The 15,122-nt window shown below is 40.4% G+C and overlaps 1 protein-coding gene across 1 annotated transcript; it reads left to right on the top strand.

Annotated features, from left to right (window-relative positions):
- Window positions 1-1,603: 1,603 nt before the first annotated feature.
- LOC136426648 (BOS complex subunit NCLN-like) lies at window positions 1,604-14,334 on the top strand. The gene is made up of 15 exons (XM_066415365.1): window positions 1,604-1,888; window positions 2,799-2,989; window positions 3,403-3,547; window positions 3,886-3,980; window positions 4,380-4,463; window positions 4,869-4,972; window positions 5,317-5,405; window positions 5,804-5,940; window positions 6,404-6,582; window positions 7,190-7,277; window positions 7,704-7,742; window positions 9,746-9,909; window positions 11,211-11,264; window positions 12,634-12,712; window positions 13,172-14,334. The coding sequence occupies exons 1-15, from the start codon at window positions 1,717-1,719 to the stop codon at window positions 13,238-13,240; spliced, it is 1,689 nt and encodes a 562-aa protein (XP_066271462.1). The 5' UTR covers window positions 1,604-1,716; the 3' UTR covers window positions 13,241-14,334.
- Window positions 14,335-15,122: the final 788 nt, after the last annotated feature.

Genomic DNA, 15,122 nt, shown 5'->3' with positions numbered 1-15,122 from the left:
GTCCTGCTGATAAAGATATAGGGCGAAAGGTCATTAGTTTAGAAAGTGTTGTAATTTGTGTTCCAACGAGTCAATGACAAAAGTCAGCTCTAGTTTTCAAGTTACAATAAGAGGAAAATAATGTCATGAGATCTTTGTGTTAGCGGCCTACCAAAGTTAAACAGAAATCTCAAACAAATTAAATGATCCAGTCAGCATGCACACTGCTTTTAATTTGCAGGTGCACCAGTCTGTAGTCAGTGTTGCTATCATGACCCTTTCGTCAAATCGTCAGTGGCAGTGGTCCATTGATGTTGTACTATCCATACAGATACGTACAGATACATACAAATTGTAACTAACCTTCGTAGCAGAAGCACAACTGGCGTCGTCTGTCGGCTGTGCCATCTTGGATATTTAGAGACGTGTCCTCTTTGGCTAACTTCCAAACAATGTCTCCTTTTACAAAGCTGTTGTTCCAAATTACGCCAGGCTTTCGCTCAGCAGTATTCAATAGAAAATGAATATATGTATTGAGTCCTTCTGTATCGTCTACCAATCTCACCATCGACATACGATCCTAGATGATCGTTCACCTGTTACCATTGCAATTGTCTCAATCGACGTGGTAGTGGGGACCCCTAGCTGTTAAAGTAATCATTGCAGGCCGACAGCGAGTGAACTTGTAATTGTCAATTTTGCTTCGTCCATCCGCGACTAATCTCGAAGCAGATCTATCGGTTGCAAAGACAGTATCCAACTGATAAAAGTTTTCGGGTTGCAATAAAAACTCCTTTAGCCAGTTGGATACGGTCTTTGCAAGCGCTAGATCTGCTTGGAGATTACTCTACCCGTCTATTAGCTAGACGTGACACATGGCCTTTGATCAGGATCTGTGATGGCTGTTCAGGCCTATCCGTAAGTAGCGGCCCCTGCTGACGTCCTGGCAAATAAAGATATCACATGGTTTGTAGTTTGCTGCAGTACTGACAGGGACTGATAGAACTTGGTTTTACTTCATGCAGTCGACGATATTAATCAACCATTCAATCAATCAATCAATCAATCAATCAATCAATCAACCCATCAATCAACCTTTATTGTACAGTAATTGTAACAGGTACAAAAGTTATTTAGAAGTAACGTTACTTAATATCAAGACCAATATCTACGCCTTTGCCAACAGTACTTGGTAATATATATATATCGACTCATTTCATGAGCAACTTTATTGACATCATGATCAAACTTGTACGGCAAAACTTATTCCTTTATCTCGTTTGATTTTTGTATTACAAATATTGCTCTCTTGACACAAACCAGTAATTCTGTATCATTTTCAGTAATGACTTAGGACAGGGAAGTGCGTCAGAACTAAGGACAGGGAAGGTCCTTCAGGACTAGGGACAGGGAAAGTGCAGCTTGTTTGCTATTTTGAAAAAAAAGGAGAGAGAACATAAAGTTCTATTCGTTAATACAGCGTAACGTAACGTTTAGAAACATCTATGGGGTTTGTGATAGAAATTAAAAGGAATTTTACAACTTCCCTCTTTCCTTTGTTTTGGTTTGTTCCAAGATGTGTCCTTAATTTGACCCCTTCCCAGGTTGCAGCATTTCACAGCCTGTGCGCATGCGCTGCTCGTATGTAGATCAACGTGCAGAGATTCCCCAGCCAGAGAAACATCCTGATCATGTCGCTATAATTTCTCTTTTATTGGCGTCTTTTCTCCCACAAAAATGTACGAGGAGGCCGGAGAAGTGTTCGACATTTTCCGGGGCATGTTCCCCATCTCGTTCCTGCTGTTCGTGCCGGCCGTGTTGATCATCGTGTCGCCGGACCCGGTGGAAGCCGCGCACGAGTTTTCCGTCTACCGCATGCAGCAGTTCGACCTCCAGGGGACCAGCTATGGTAAAATTAGTATTTATAACCTCCTTACAAATGCTCATTTTGTTTTCTGCCATTTATTGATCGGGAAAACAAACAAATATACCTTGAGAATAAGACCATCACGTTGTTTTTCTTATGATTAGCTGTGTGTTCGAATTTGTTCATGGAATTTCTAATATTTTTGACCTACAAAAATGGATAGTACGCACTGATGAAGGAGGTCCCCCTCCCATTGGGAATAGTTTTAGCCCCACTGTGAACGTTTATGAATTATTCAAAATACCAACATGCTACAAAAGTATAATGTCCACATTTTGAAATACATGAATGTATCTAGGACATGCCACAGTATGATTGTACGTGGGTAGAATTATGTCATCTGTATACAAGTGATTAGTCTGGTACAACATGAACAATGAATATTGATCATTGATTCATTCTATCAAAAAGGTGTATGTCTATGCACCTTGGTCTATGTGGCAGAGCTTTGAACTTAAAAACATGTCACATTCTGGTTAATCTATGATCTGTAATAGTTAATGGAAAAATATGACAGCCTGTGACAACCACAAGTGTAATTTCATCAGGTTATGTTTCATTCCATTTCATAATATGCGGCATAAAATGTAGGTCATCACTTGTTACTGTAAATAAATGTACTTTTGTGAGGACTAAATTTCGGAAAGCAGGTTTTCACAGTGTTCTAAGTTGGTGGTTGAACCAATTTTGTAATAAATACAGTTGAAATGCATTGGAAATGCATTTTTGTGGCGAAGTGGTCATCAGGGAAAAAACAAGAAAATAAAACCACCACAAATATTTCAAGATTTACTGTATATAAATGTACAGGTAGAAGAGTGCATGTGTGTCATTAAAACTACTGTAATAAAATTTTATCTGACATTCGCTGTACTGTTGCTCCAATGTTCAGGCTGCAGGAACGCTATTGTGAACATGGAGGCACGGTCTCTTGGCGCCAGCATGCTGACACGTCGCTGCGTCGTCACACGCCTGGCAGACCTAACCGTGGACAAGTTCAAGGACCTGGTGGACCAATCAGCAGGGGCCGTCTTGGTGCTCCTGCCCGATGACTTGTCCAACGTCCCCAGGGAGAATTTGGAGGTTGGTCATTTGAATGTTTAATGAAGAGAAAATCCTATCCCTGCAATCAGATGTGCTATATGCCACTCATTCAACCAATACAAATTTTTAACAGACCGCTGTTTGTTACTACCCAGTTTCATAAGTATGTACTTTCTAATACATTTGTGTAGCTTACATATATGTGAAGAAACATCTTCAACATTGTATTCTGCATTGTTCTTTTAACAACATGCATTTCATGCCACTGATTCTTCCATATATCCTTTAAGTTTAAGAAAATCACAACACTTACGAATGTTACATAAATTAAGCGAAGCTGGTGTGTTATACCAAATGGCGGTTATACTGGCTATATAGATACAGATAAAGTATATCCAAGGAAGAAGTAGCAGAATAAAGTAAACTCAACAACAAAACGACTTTTCCCCCAGGAGTTTATAGAACTTGAGCATGACCTGATGGACCAGGATGTCAACACTCCTGTGTACTTTGCTGTGGAGGACAACACCCTAACCAAGATCTATGCAGCCATCCAGGATGGATCCAACACTGACAAGGCTGCCACCGCCACTGAAGGTGGGATCACATCGATCACAAAATCTGACACACATTTCAGAGGAAAGATAAACTTGCTGTCTTTCTTCTTTGCTGTTCGACGAATCTTGCTCAGAGTCACTGACTAAAAGTAGTGGATGCTACTTGAAATGTCTGACCGGTTCCAAAATCATATCCAGTTGCTTGAGTAACTTAGTAAGTTATTTGGCGTGTTATTACCTGGATGTCTAACCTTCATCGACATGCTATCTTTCTTGTTCTTGATGCTTAAATGTAACTTAAATGCAAAGAGCCAAAGAAGATAATTAAACATTAATGAATGATTGTTTTTGACTAACTACTTTTATTGGTGTTAACAGCTCTGCTGCATGCAGCCTCGGCCAACGGGTTCCAGATGGTCACCACGGCTACCCAGGCCACGCCCATCAAGGACGCTCAGATCACCAGCATCCAGGTATTGTCAGTCCATATATGGGCAGTATTACTGTGTTGATGCTGTACATTTATGGAATGTAAAAATATCATGAATACACAATCAGTAGCAAGATATATATATTGGTCAGTCTATATTGAAATGTGTACATGTACATGTATTGTAGTATGTGTATATTAGTCAACAAATTCATTGTGAAGGACAACGTGACATACAGCAGGAAGGTAGATTATTCCTGTATCATGTTGAAGAAACCATTTTACTTAAAGATGGTATAGGAACATGACATTGCTTGTAGAATACTATTACTAATATCAGGTCATGTAATGATGTTTCTGATACCATGGAAAATATTGAGATCATCACTGACCAGTTCTTATTCACTGTTGATAACCATGTTACCTGTGCCCACTGTTTCAGGGGAAGCTGTCAGGGTTGGGAATAGAGGAACATCTGCCGACCGTGGCCATCGTGGCTCACTACGACACCTTTGGGATCGCCCCAGTAAGAAGATTTCTTATCATGGAAGTTCATATGTGTTGGTTGTAATCATAATATAATGCTAAACTTTCTTCCGACACTAAGGTATACACTGGATCAAATTTTCCACAACTACTGTCCCCTTCTGGACCGATCACTTCCGAACGTAAACTCGTGAGAGTTACAGACATGTGACCTTATTGACACAGGCCTTTGCGGATACGTGATGTCAGCAATTGGTCAAACGTAGCAGGAAGTTTATAACACCCATTGTCTCTGTTAAGTAATGGCCGGAGTGCCCTGATGTATATGGCCCCCTTTAGTAGATTTATTCTTGTTTGAGATGCAAGTTTCTGACATGACTTCAGTACTCTAACACAAACACTGTTTGAAAGGAAAGACCTAATTTTTCATCTTCCTTTCTTGCAGCACCTCTCCTATGGAGCAGACAGTAACGGGAGCGGAATGGTGGCCCTACTGGAACTGGCACGTCTCTTCTCCAAGCTGTATGACAACCCTAAGACACACCCAAAGTATCCTTAACACTGAAATATTCCTTCCTTAAAGGTAGAAGAACAATGGTTTGTAGTTTAGACCATAACTTAGCCTTTACCATGCTATGTTGTTTTGTTCATTCATTATATTTAGGTTAGATGCAACATAAACAGGTTATCACAACATTAAACAACATAAACAGGTCACAACATAAAACAACATGAACAGGAAATCACACCAGAAAATAACATAAACAGGTTCTCACAACATAAAACAACATAAAAATGTTCTCATAACACAAACATTACAATTGTTCTGTATCTGTAAGAAGAGTGATACAAACTCGTCCAGGGCATTGTTAGACTTCCTGACTGCTGTACAGATTTAACCTCCTGTTCCTGCTGTCTGGAGGAGGCAAGTTTAACTACCAGGGAACCAAACGGTGGATCGAGGACAACCTGGACCACACAGGTACACAGCAATGCACTCCTTATCTCTCAGGAAACACTCCATTTTCCTTTCCATTTTCAGGTTGCAGCTTGTGACATTGACTGAACTAAAGACTCAGCAAAAAGCTCTTTTGCATATTAATCTTTACAACAAGCAAATTTGATGTCCCATAAGACTGTTTTTTGTGATAAATTGTTTTTTGTGGTGGAGTGCGTCCTATGTAACATGTCTACGTAGAATGCTCAGGAATTTTAAGTAAGAATGAACATCATCATCAGATTGAACATAACTTAGTATTATAAATGTACTCCTCTATGTCACAACCAAGTTGATTTGAATACAGATTGATTGATGATTAATATCAGGTGATTGATTTATTAGTTTATTGATTGATTGATGATTTCTATGTGTGTCCTCAGATGGTAGCCTGCTGTCGGAGGTGTCCTTTGTTCTGTGCCTGGACTCAGTCGGCTCCGGGGACGGCCTCTACCTCCACGTGTCCAAACCTCCCAAGGAGGGCTCTGCACTCCACTCATTCCTGGAGGAGCTCAAGACTGTAAGAATACATCTTTTCCCTTGCATATAGAGACATCATTTGCAGTTATTTGACTTACTGTCTTACTCATTATCTCACTAAGGTCTGACTGTCTAGCCTGTCTCAGAAGATACACTAGTGTTGGACAAGCTTTCAAAAATCCACTGGCCCGAGATTTACGTTACATATTTCTAGGCATTCTTCCTTGCAGCAAGGATATAATTTTTATTTTTTTTAATCAAAAAGCACCTTCGTATGTAACAATGTTTAGTTGTCAGGCTGTGAACCAATATCAACCCACATCTTCCCATGGAAAAGCAAGTATAGTAGGACATCCACTAGCCTGATTAGCACTTTTCACCTGCTTCAGGATTTTGACCAACCCTGCAAAGTTTAGAAGTTGCATGTACAGTCACAGTTGAACTCCTGTCATTGTACAAGACTTGAATATAGACCAACCTCACAATCCAACAACTCTCCACAGGTCCTGGATGCCCAGTTTCCCGTGGTGAACTTCACCATGGTGCACAAGAAGATCAACCTGGCAGAGGACCTGTTGGCGTGGGAACACGAGCGCTTCAGCATCCGCCGTCTCCCCGCCGCCACGCTGTCCCACCTCCCCTCCCACAGGGCCCTGGAGAGGCAGAGCATCACCGACCAGAAGTATGTTCAGGGGTAGTCCACAGGTTTTTCTTGGAAAAAAATGCAAAGTGGAACAATGTGAGGGAGTGAAGTGACCAAGCGGGGGGGATGGTGTGGAAGGGGGAGTGTGGAGTTTGAGAATTTTAGGTTCTAAGGCTTCCTGAGGGGCAAAATTATTGTCAGACAGGGCGCAGTTGAAGACTGTGGCCACATGTGACCTAGTAGCATCCCTGGTCAATCAGAATTTTATGCTTGTCATCTGGATCTGCTCCCTAGGGTAAGGGGGTAATGTCAGGGCATGGAGGCGCAGCGCCCCTGTTCCCCTGTTTAGATTAAGACCTGGTCGGTACTGTAAATGCATCTAAATTCGTATTGGTTGTATTTTCATGGTTTTCACAGTAACCTCTTCATGGCAAACTCAAAACCACTGCGAAAATGTTTGTTCTGTCTTCTCCCCGCCTACCCCCTTGTCCAAGTGCTACTTGTATGTACTATACATTGTACAGTATTATGTATTAACTTAATACAGTTGGCTAAAAAGATGGATATCACTACCAACTGTTGTACAAGAGAAGTATCCACTATAGACGGTAGTTTTTGATGATTTTATTTGATCTTGTCTCTTCAGGTTCCAGGTTGACACAGGTGTACTGACCAGGAACATCAGGGGGCTGGCTGAGGCCCTCGCCAGACACATCTATAACCTCACTGCCAAGGTCTGTAACTACATACAGTATATCTGTCAGTGTGTATGCAGAAATGTGTACTGTAGTTGTATTGTAGAAAAATCTCTTTCCATATATTTCCCATTCTTTTATAACATATTGTTTTCTTTCAGATAATACTGTATTTAAAGTATATATTCATAATATGCTGCCTGATTTGACCTCTGTATTGTGTATTCAATTTCAAGGAAATGAAACGAAATAAAATACTGTATTTGTTTTAGTTCTACACATTTCTATTTTCAAAATTATGCACAGTATGTAAGGCAGTGCTAGACTGATGTACATGTTTGTGTTATCAGGTTTTGGTGCACTGCAGTTTATCTTTTGGTCACAAGGTGTCTCTTTTGTATGTCAAGTCATCAAATTGGTTGCACCATCTTACAAGTTGAACAACATGCTTTATACTTTCTCTAGGGACATGATGGCTCAATGGAGATCTTCCAGGATGGATTGGTAAGAATTTTTCTTTCTTAAGCTTTCACCTTTAGCGATTTTCAGATAGGCACCATAGCTCAAATAGTTGGACGCTTGTATTTTCTACAAGCAAACATGTTAAGGTTACGCATAACCCCCAGAACCGAACCGGCCGCCAGGAAAACTACTCCCACAGGACCATTTCCGAAGCGCTGCCGAACGCTAATATATGCAACATGTGAAAGGAGCCTGCCTGGTGTGGGCGGAGAACACAAACACCACATGCGGTGCACGACGCAGGTTTCGCATTTTGCTGAGTTTCTGTGGTTGAAAAAGAATGTATAGAAAGACCCTGGAAAGCATGCAATACTCAGAAATCAAGGGAAAACGTTTTGTGACACAGACGTATGGGGACGTACCCTTCCAAGGCAATTTTTCGGACAGAAATTACCCCCGACAGCTAGAAGTTCCTTGATCGTACGGGCAGGGAAAACGCAAGTGGCTGACTGTACCAACATAATATTTGAGTTTTTTAAAGTAATTCTTTCAATCTACACCAAAATATTACAAGGATGTATTAAAACAGTTTATATAAGAATACAAAATAAATGCACAAACCAGTAGGTTGAAATGGGTCTGTCTGAGTCTCTATTTTCCTTCCGTCTTTAGATACATTTGGTACAGTCCATAGTATGGGTTATTATTTTTGATCAGTAAATATCTCTCGTAACTGGGGTAAACGTTAACGTGCCTCGTCAGAAAAGTAGTTTTATGGTCAGGTGAATATTCTTATATGTTATCTATATGGTTTAGTAGCTGTTGTATACAACGTCTATGCAGGATTTCATCAAAACTTACGTGTCCAATTTCCTCTGAGGAACTCCGTAACATAACAGACACGAGGCACGCAGCTGGAAAAAATCCAACTGACACAATGCCCAGTAGACAAGCCTGCACTGAACTTTCGTCAACCTTAGTCCTAATTCACCTACATAACCTACTATTTTTACAGTATACATAGTCTAAAATGTTTCTAAGATGTTCCTCTGTTCTGAAATGCCATGTGCGAGCTTCTCGGCCGCCGCGGGTTTGTTTTGTTACTAGTTCCTGGCAGCTGGGGGTCCCCCGAGGACCCTAGCGCGCCGCGTGGCCGGTGATTGACACTTCACTTATGCATACATTTGCCTTCGGCAAGGTTCGCGAGCGCTGGTAGCCAACCAACTCCTATGTTTTTGTGACATTAATTCTCGGCTTTCGTTCGGGTCACGCCTTATTTGGAAGTACCATACGTAGGGTGAGCGTCCTGTGCTCGTGAGTAATGCATTGTGCCCGGCGTGCGAGTCGCGCCGTGCCTGCAAAACGGGCCCCAAATTTGGGACGAAAATTAAGCATTTTTCCGCAATATACAATTATTTTTGGTAAAATCTTATAAAATCTATGATTACACACATGTGTCGGTACCCAGGTGATTGTTTACGACCAAAATTTGGGCAATATTTTCAAGTTTGTAGGCACTAGAATTGTCATAATCAAGCAGTGACCCGCAACCCGGAAGTCAATTTTTCCAGCGGCATTTTTGGTATATTTTTCCTCGAACTTTCACAGAATAACTTTATAATGGTAATACTTATATGTTTTTGTACATTGTGAGTGAATTTCATGGGATAAAACCCACAAATACGAACGCTAGAGGGTTGAGAATAGACTAACCCCCTCGTCCGCGCAGCGCGGTGCCGCGAAGCTAATCCGTCGCCTTAACTGATGTGCTGTTTTGATATGACATGCTTTCAAGCGGATTGTTTTTATGCATCCACACTTTCACTGGATTTTTAGCTTGCCATGGTGGTGTTAAACTGACACATTTGTACAGCCTTTGTAGCTTAAAACAGCCAGCAGCATTGTTTTGACTTATTAATACATTTTTCACTCAGTGACTTCAGAATTACTTGGAGTATTTTCCTTTGAGTATACTTTGTCAGGAAAAGAGTAGGTGTACTCCCACCATTGTGAAGTGACATTCATGCTCTTCCATTCGCTCCCAGAACCTCCATCCCAAGTCCATTGAGGCGTGGTTGAATTCGGTGACGTCCCAGGCCCGCGCGGCCCAGCTGATCGGCAAGGACCACACCCTGCTGAGCACCATGGAGCAGGCCATGAACGGGTACCTCAAGGACGTGCGCAGGCTCACGTTCAAACCTGACAAAAGGTAGGGACGGGGTGTCTAGCACTTACCTTAGCATGTTTTCCAATCACCTATCACTTACGATGACATACAGGTCGGTCAGTGAGCTAAAATGGGGGCCCCTGATTGGCCAGGCTGTTCCAAAAGGTATCGGCAACCAATCAGGATGTTGGAAACTGCAACTTTGCTCCTGAAGTTTGCAGTCAAATTGTAACACATTGCGGGAAATTGACGTCAGATTTGGAAAATAAAGGTACATATCTCCTAAGTCAAATAGTTATCTTCTTTAATAACTTTTCTTTGAAATTTTGCTCAGGCATACCTGTTTACCACCTTAAGGGGGATACAGCAAATATCTACAACTATAACAGCATTTTCTCTGCTTTGTATTCAGGGAATTTTGTCATGTTAAAGCACATGATATTCAAAACCATATCGTCTGCTCACAAGATTATGATTTTGGATAATTTATTTTCAAACTTGAAAAATGTTTTTTGCAAACGACAACATCCATCATGTATATTATGGTGCTACCAAAGTTTAACATCTTGTTCCTCTGACAGGGCTTCATTTTATCACAGACTGTCAAAGCACTTTATGATTTTGTATTTAGTTTTTGAACACTTTGTACTCCATTGTTGTGTAGATCTACTGCATTAGCTCAGCCTCTTGGGCATCACCAGAAATATTTTCAAAAGACTGTAGACATTGGTAGATATCTATATACTTTGACTCAAGGTGCTATGGATTACTGTTTGGATATTTTCTTACCGACCAACCATCTGCAGAACCTGCACAGAACTGTAATTGAATGACGTAACTATTACTGCCCAGCGAATGATATGTTTTTTCAGTTGCTATGGAGTAACAATAGCCCATTCTGACTCATTTAATCCAATTAAGAAATTAGGCTAATTGTGATGGACAAAGACACAAGTGGATAAGAGACACTTGCTTGACATCTAACAAAAATGTCCTCTATGTCCTCTATAACAGAGATATAGGAAACATTTCTCTCATTTTTGTGGTTTCATTCTTATAAAAGGCTATCCAGATACAGGACTGAAAAGAATCTGCCATACTTAACTCAAAGATGTACCATAAGAATCACAATTAAAGGATATTTCTTTTGTGAATCAAAGTAGATGAAGATTATTCTGAAAGCAACAGAGGTAATGTAAGATCAAGACAAAATGTTTTTCATAAAGGTGTCTTTGACTAGACCTAGCCCCAGATGAATATGTGTGTTGCTATTGTTTTATCATCAGAAAAAAATCAATGTTTTAGTTGACTGACTTGCTTGTTGTTGATGTTGTTGTTTACAGAGACCCTGAGTTTGTCTTCTATTCTGCTATGCAGACCACCATGAACGCATACAAGTAAGTATACATAAACAGTAAACTGGAAAACTGTTCAGAATTTTTTTCAGTGGTAAAGATCTTCACTGTACGTCACATTGCTGAAGTAACCTTTCATGGTCATTAAGAGGTTAATCAGTCCTTCCAAGAAGCTTTGTGGGAAGATAGCATCTTAGAATCTCCTTAGGCAAAATGTCAGGGCAGTTTAGTATCTATTGTGACACTGATGAGCCCCTCCCTATGCAAATAGATAGAAAAAATTACAGAGGTTGTCTTCTTCCTGCCTAATGTAATGTTTCATTCCCTGATATGCTAATAGATACCTTGAACTATGTGGTTAATCTAACCCTTACGTCATTGACTGTAAAAATAACAAGTGAAAGGGTTAAAATTGGAGCTCAAAATAACAGCATTTAAAGGAGATGATCACGGATGTAGACAGAGATGAAAGGTGTCAGAGAGTACAGATAGATAACATGAACACAGTGCCAGAAAGAATTTAGTCCATTCTAAGAGTAAGCTTGCATGTCTCTTTTTGCTGCTCATATGAAGTAGGGAAATTCCATCTTGCTCCCAAATCCTTCAAATAGATAGCTTATTTTACAGACACATAAAAAATCCTTAAAAGACCACATACTGGGTAAGTGGTTGGAACAAAACGTCCAAATCCCCTGGCCGAATTTCTGTCATTATCTCTCCAAAGTCTGCTATCATTACAGCAGTTAAACCTGTGTGCTAATGAAGTGATTAATGATGCGTCCTTTGTTCTATGATGAGACTGATCTTTCCGCTTCTGACTCAAAGGAGGGGCCCGACACAGTGTAGTGTGTTGATAGGGTAATCCTTCAGCTGATGCCTGCACTGTGTCTTCACTGACAGGAGATAAACTGTTGACTGGTTTATAGGCTGGTCATGGAGGACACTAGAAACAAAATTGTTGGTCGAAAGTCTTATCATTCTTCCCTACGGTTGTTTTTCTCTGTTGATTTACATTGAGAAAATCTAAACCTGCCCCCAACAGATATTAGAACTACATGTGATTTATTTTGCAAGACATGTGCAGTACATAGTTTTGGGTGAAATTTACATGTACAAATGTACTGTGACACTGTTGTATTACAATGTTATCACTTGTCTTGTGTGTTTTCACTGAAATTCTCTAAATCACAAACAACTGATACAACAACAAATGTTGTAACACTTTTCATGATACTTGAATGTCAAGAATATGCTGTACCTTTATGTATGTAAACCTACACAAATATCTTTGTGCACCACCACTGGTGTACCCGGTCAAAAATTAGATGCTCGGCTCCAATTTTGGGCATATAAAAGTGCACGTGCACCCAGTATTTTGTGACTACTACATGTATCTCCTCCTCCTGTGCAGTGTGAAGCCTGCTGTGTTTGACCTGTTCCTGGCTGTGGGGATTGCTGTGTACCTGGGGATGGTGTATGTGGCCATCATTGTAAGTACCTGTTCTGTAGGTGTAAGTTAGAATTTTTCATATTTTTTTCGTGTTTTAGACATGTAATGGTGTGGATGAATAATGTGATGGTGTGGATGAACATATATTTGAAATGAAACGTGACCAACAATCCTGAAGGGACCTTGCGTATAATTTCAGGGCTATTTGTGCAATGTGGCCTCGTCTCTCGTTTTTTACCCAAGCACACCGGGTTACCCCTACTCTTGCTGAGTGTGTTGGGTTCTTTTACGTGCAGAGATTTGATGCTTGAGGCTAACACCTGAAGCTCTCTCATATGTGGGGCTGCCGGCTTTACGTCACCAACAGAAACGATGAATGCAATCCCTTGAAATATGTCCGAATTATGACCAACATATTTACAGGCACAAAAATGTTCTCAATCAAGCAAGGTCCCTTCACCTGCCAGTTAACTGACACTTTCTCCTTCCTATTCCACAGAACTTTCACTTCTTGTACAGCTTTGTCACAAGCATCAACACCATCAAGGTCAAAGTCAAACACCAGTGAAGTCGTCATGACGACGAGAGGTCCTTAGCTGAAGCAAGTGTACATGTAGAAGCTGCGGTGTCCTTAATGCATGTTCTGGGCTGCGATTTGTGCATGTACAATTGATAGACACACCAAAGGGCCAGAATGTACCCTATGCACCTTCTTGATTACCAAATGGTCCACAGATGAATTTAGCAATGCCGTATTTAATTGTTCAGGGAGAACTGATATCAACAGTTACTTGTGTGTTGGGGGAGGGGTTGAGAGAGGTCAGAATTTAGTATGCATGGATGAGGTTATGGAAAGTAGTATGTAGTACATGAGATATGTGAGACACAATAAGTTGGAGGCACAGACAACTTGATATGAATGGCCCAAGTTATATGTACTTCAGCCAGCTGTATTTACACTGGCCATTGCTAAGACCCAGTGTGCACACGCCTCTCACATATTTGCTTTCAACTACATTGTATGTCTGATGGCTGTTGAGCCTTTATAGCAACCTTATCCAAAATAAATGTACCAAAAATTACCATATATGTGTCTGTAAATGTGATAGAGCAGTTGGGAAAGCATTCAGCATGTGGCAAATGTCTAGTTTATAGAGTTTCCTTCCCAGGATGTGGCATTTTAGTGCAAGTTCAAAACCACACTTACTGTTGGTTAGCGGCAGGATCATATGTCTGTTATGGCTTGGTAAGGATGGTGACTTTTTGTGCAATTTTGCCAGGGAGCACAAGCAACAAATTTTCGTTACAAATTTCCTTGACATGTTAGACATCACTTCAACATTTCCATCCCACAAAATGGAAGTGGCCGCTGGAGTAAACTGGAGCTAAAACATAAAGGGGTGGATACCAGAAGAACTCTTGTATTTGTAAAAGAAAACTTATAATATTATTAGATTTCTTGGAATGAATTGAATGCAAAAACCTTGGTTTATGTAAAGCAGTGAAATGAGAAGTCAGTAACTTATAGACGGGTAGCCGGTATTAGAATGCATGTCATGAATTTGTAAAATTAGCAATGGCTCTAGTATATGCTGCACTGCTGAATTTGAATATGTTTTTGTACAGTTGAAGAATTAACAATTAAAACACACAAGAATGAAACTGGTCTTGTGTGTTGCATGCTATTTTGCAGTTAGTAGAAGGGTATCCAGTGAATTTGCTATACCAGGGGAATATCATGATCCCGCAATGCGGCAGTGAAAGCCCCCTCAATTCCAAATTTGTGAATATAGATTTTTTGTCCCCAGTTACATTTTATTGGATTGGTCAAAATTATAATGTTCAACTTATTCCTGTTGTTACGGCCACATTCTTTGGCAATTTCTGTCTTGTATTTTCTCCCAATTCAAGTGGCCTGTGCATTTAGTTTGCCATGTTGAATATGTGGATTGTACCCTCAAGTCAATCGTTCTGTAACATTCAGATTTTGCTCTTTCCCTTTGCTATTTCTACCCGAGTAGGATTGCTATATTTTACTCGTAACCTCCTACGTGTAGCAAACGCAGCACAATCTACTTGCAATCTACAGCCTTTAAGATGTCATTGTGCTATAGAAGTTATAGGCCGAGTCCAATGCTCACTACAATACGGTTGTCGTAAATTCTGAAGTTGAACGTGCCAAGTGAACGCGAAGTTTCCGTTTACGCACTTCTTGAAGTATCGGTACGACTGTAAAACAACTGTGCAAATAGTTGTTCATACAACAGCAGTACAGACTTGATGCAGTAGATTTTTGTATGTTTTCGTCTACAAAAAATATGTTATCATTAGTATATAAGGTGCTTCGGTCCAAGTGAGGCATTCAAGTTAACTGGAGTGGAACGTGTGTTAACTAGCGATACCTGTGGTAAGTTTGCTTCTCGCTACAGGTATGTATAACTGTATCAGTC

Source organism: Branchiostoma lanceolatum, chromosome 2 (genome assembly GCF_035083965.1).
Source record: "Branchiostoma lanceolatum isolate klBraLanc5 chromosome 2, klBraLanc5.hap2, whole genome shotgun sequence".
In the NCBI taxonomy this organism is placed as follows: Eukaryota; Metazoa; Chordata; class Leptocardii; order Amphioxiformes; family Branchiostomatidae; genus Branchiostoma; species Branchiostoma lanceolatum.
This window is presented reverse-complemented; position numbering and strand designations above follow the sequence as displayed.

Excerpts from the sequence above, each read along its gene's own strand:
- LOC136426648 (XM_066415365.1), top strand. The coding sequence starts at position 1,717 with ATGTACGAGGAGGCCGGAGAAGTGTTCGACATTTTCCGGGGCATGTTC. Across the intron at positions 4,973-5,316 it reads AACCCTAAGACACACCCAAA|ATTTAACCTCCTGTTCCTGC; the intron begins GTATCCTTAACA and ends ACTGCTGTACAG. Across the intron at positions 9,910-11,210 it reads ACGTTCAAACCTGACAAAAG|AGACCCTGAGTTTGTCTTCT; the intron begins GTAGGGACGGGG and ends TGTTGTTTACAG.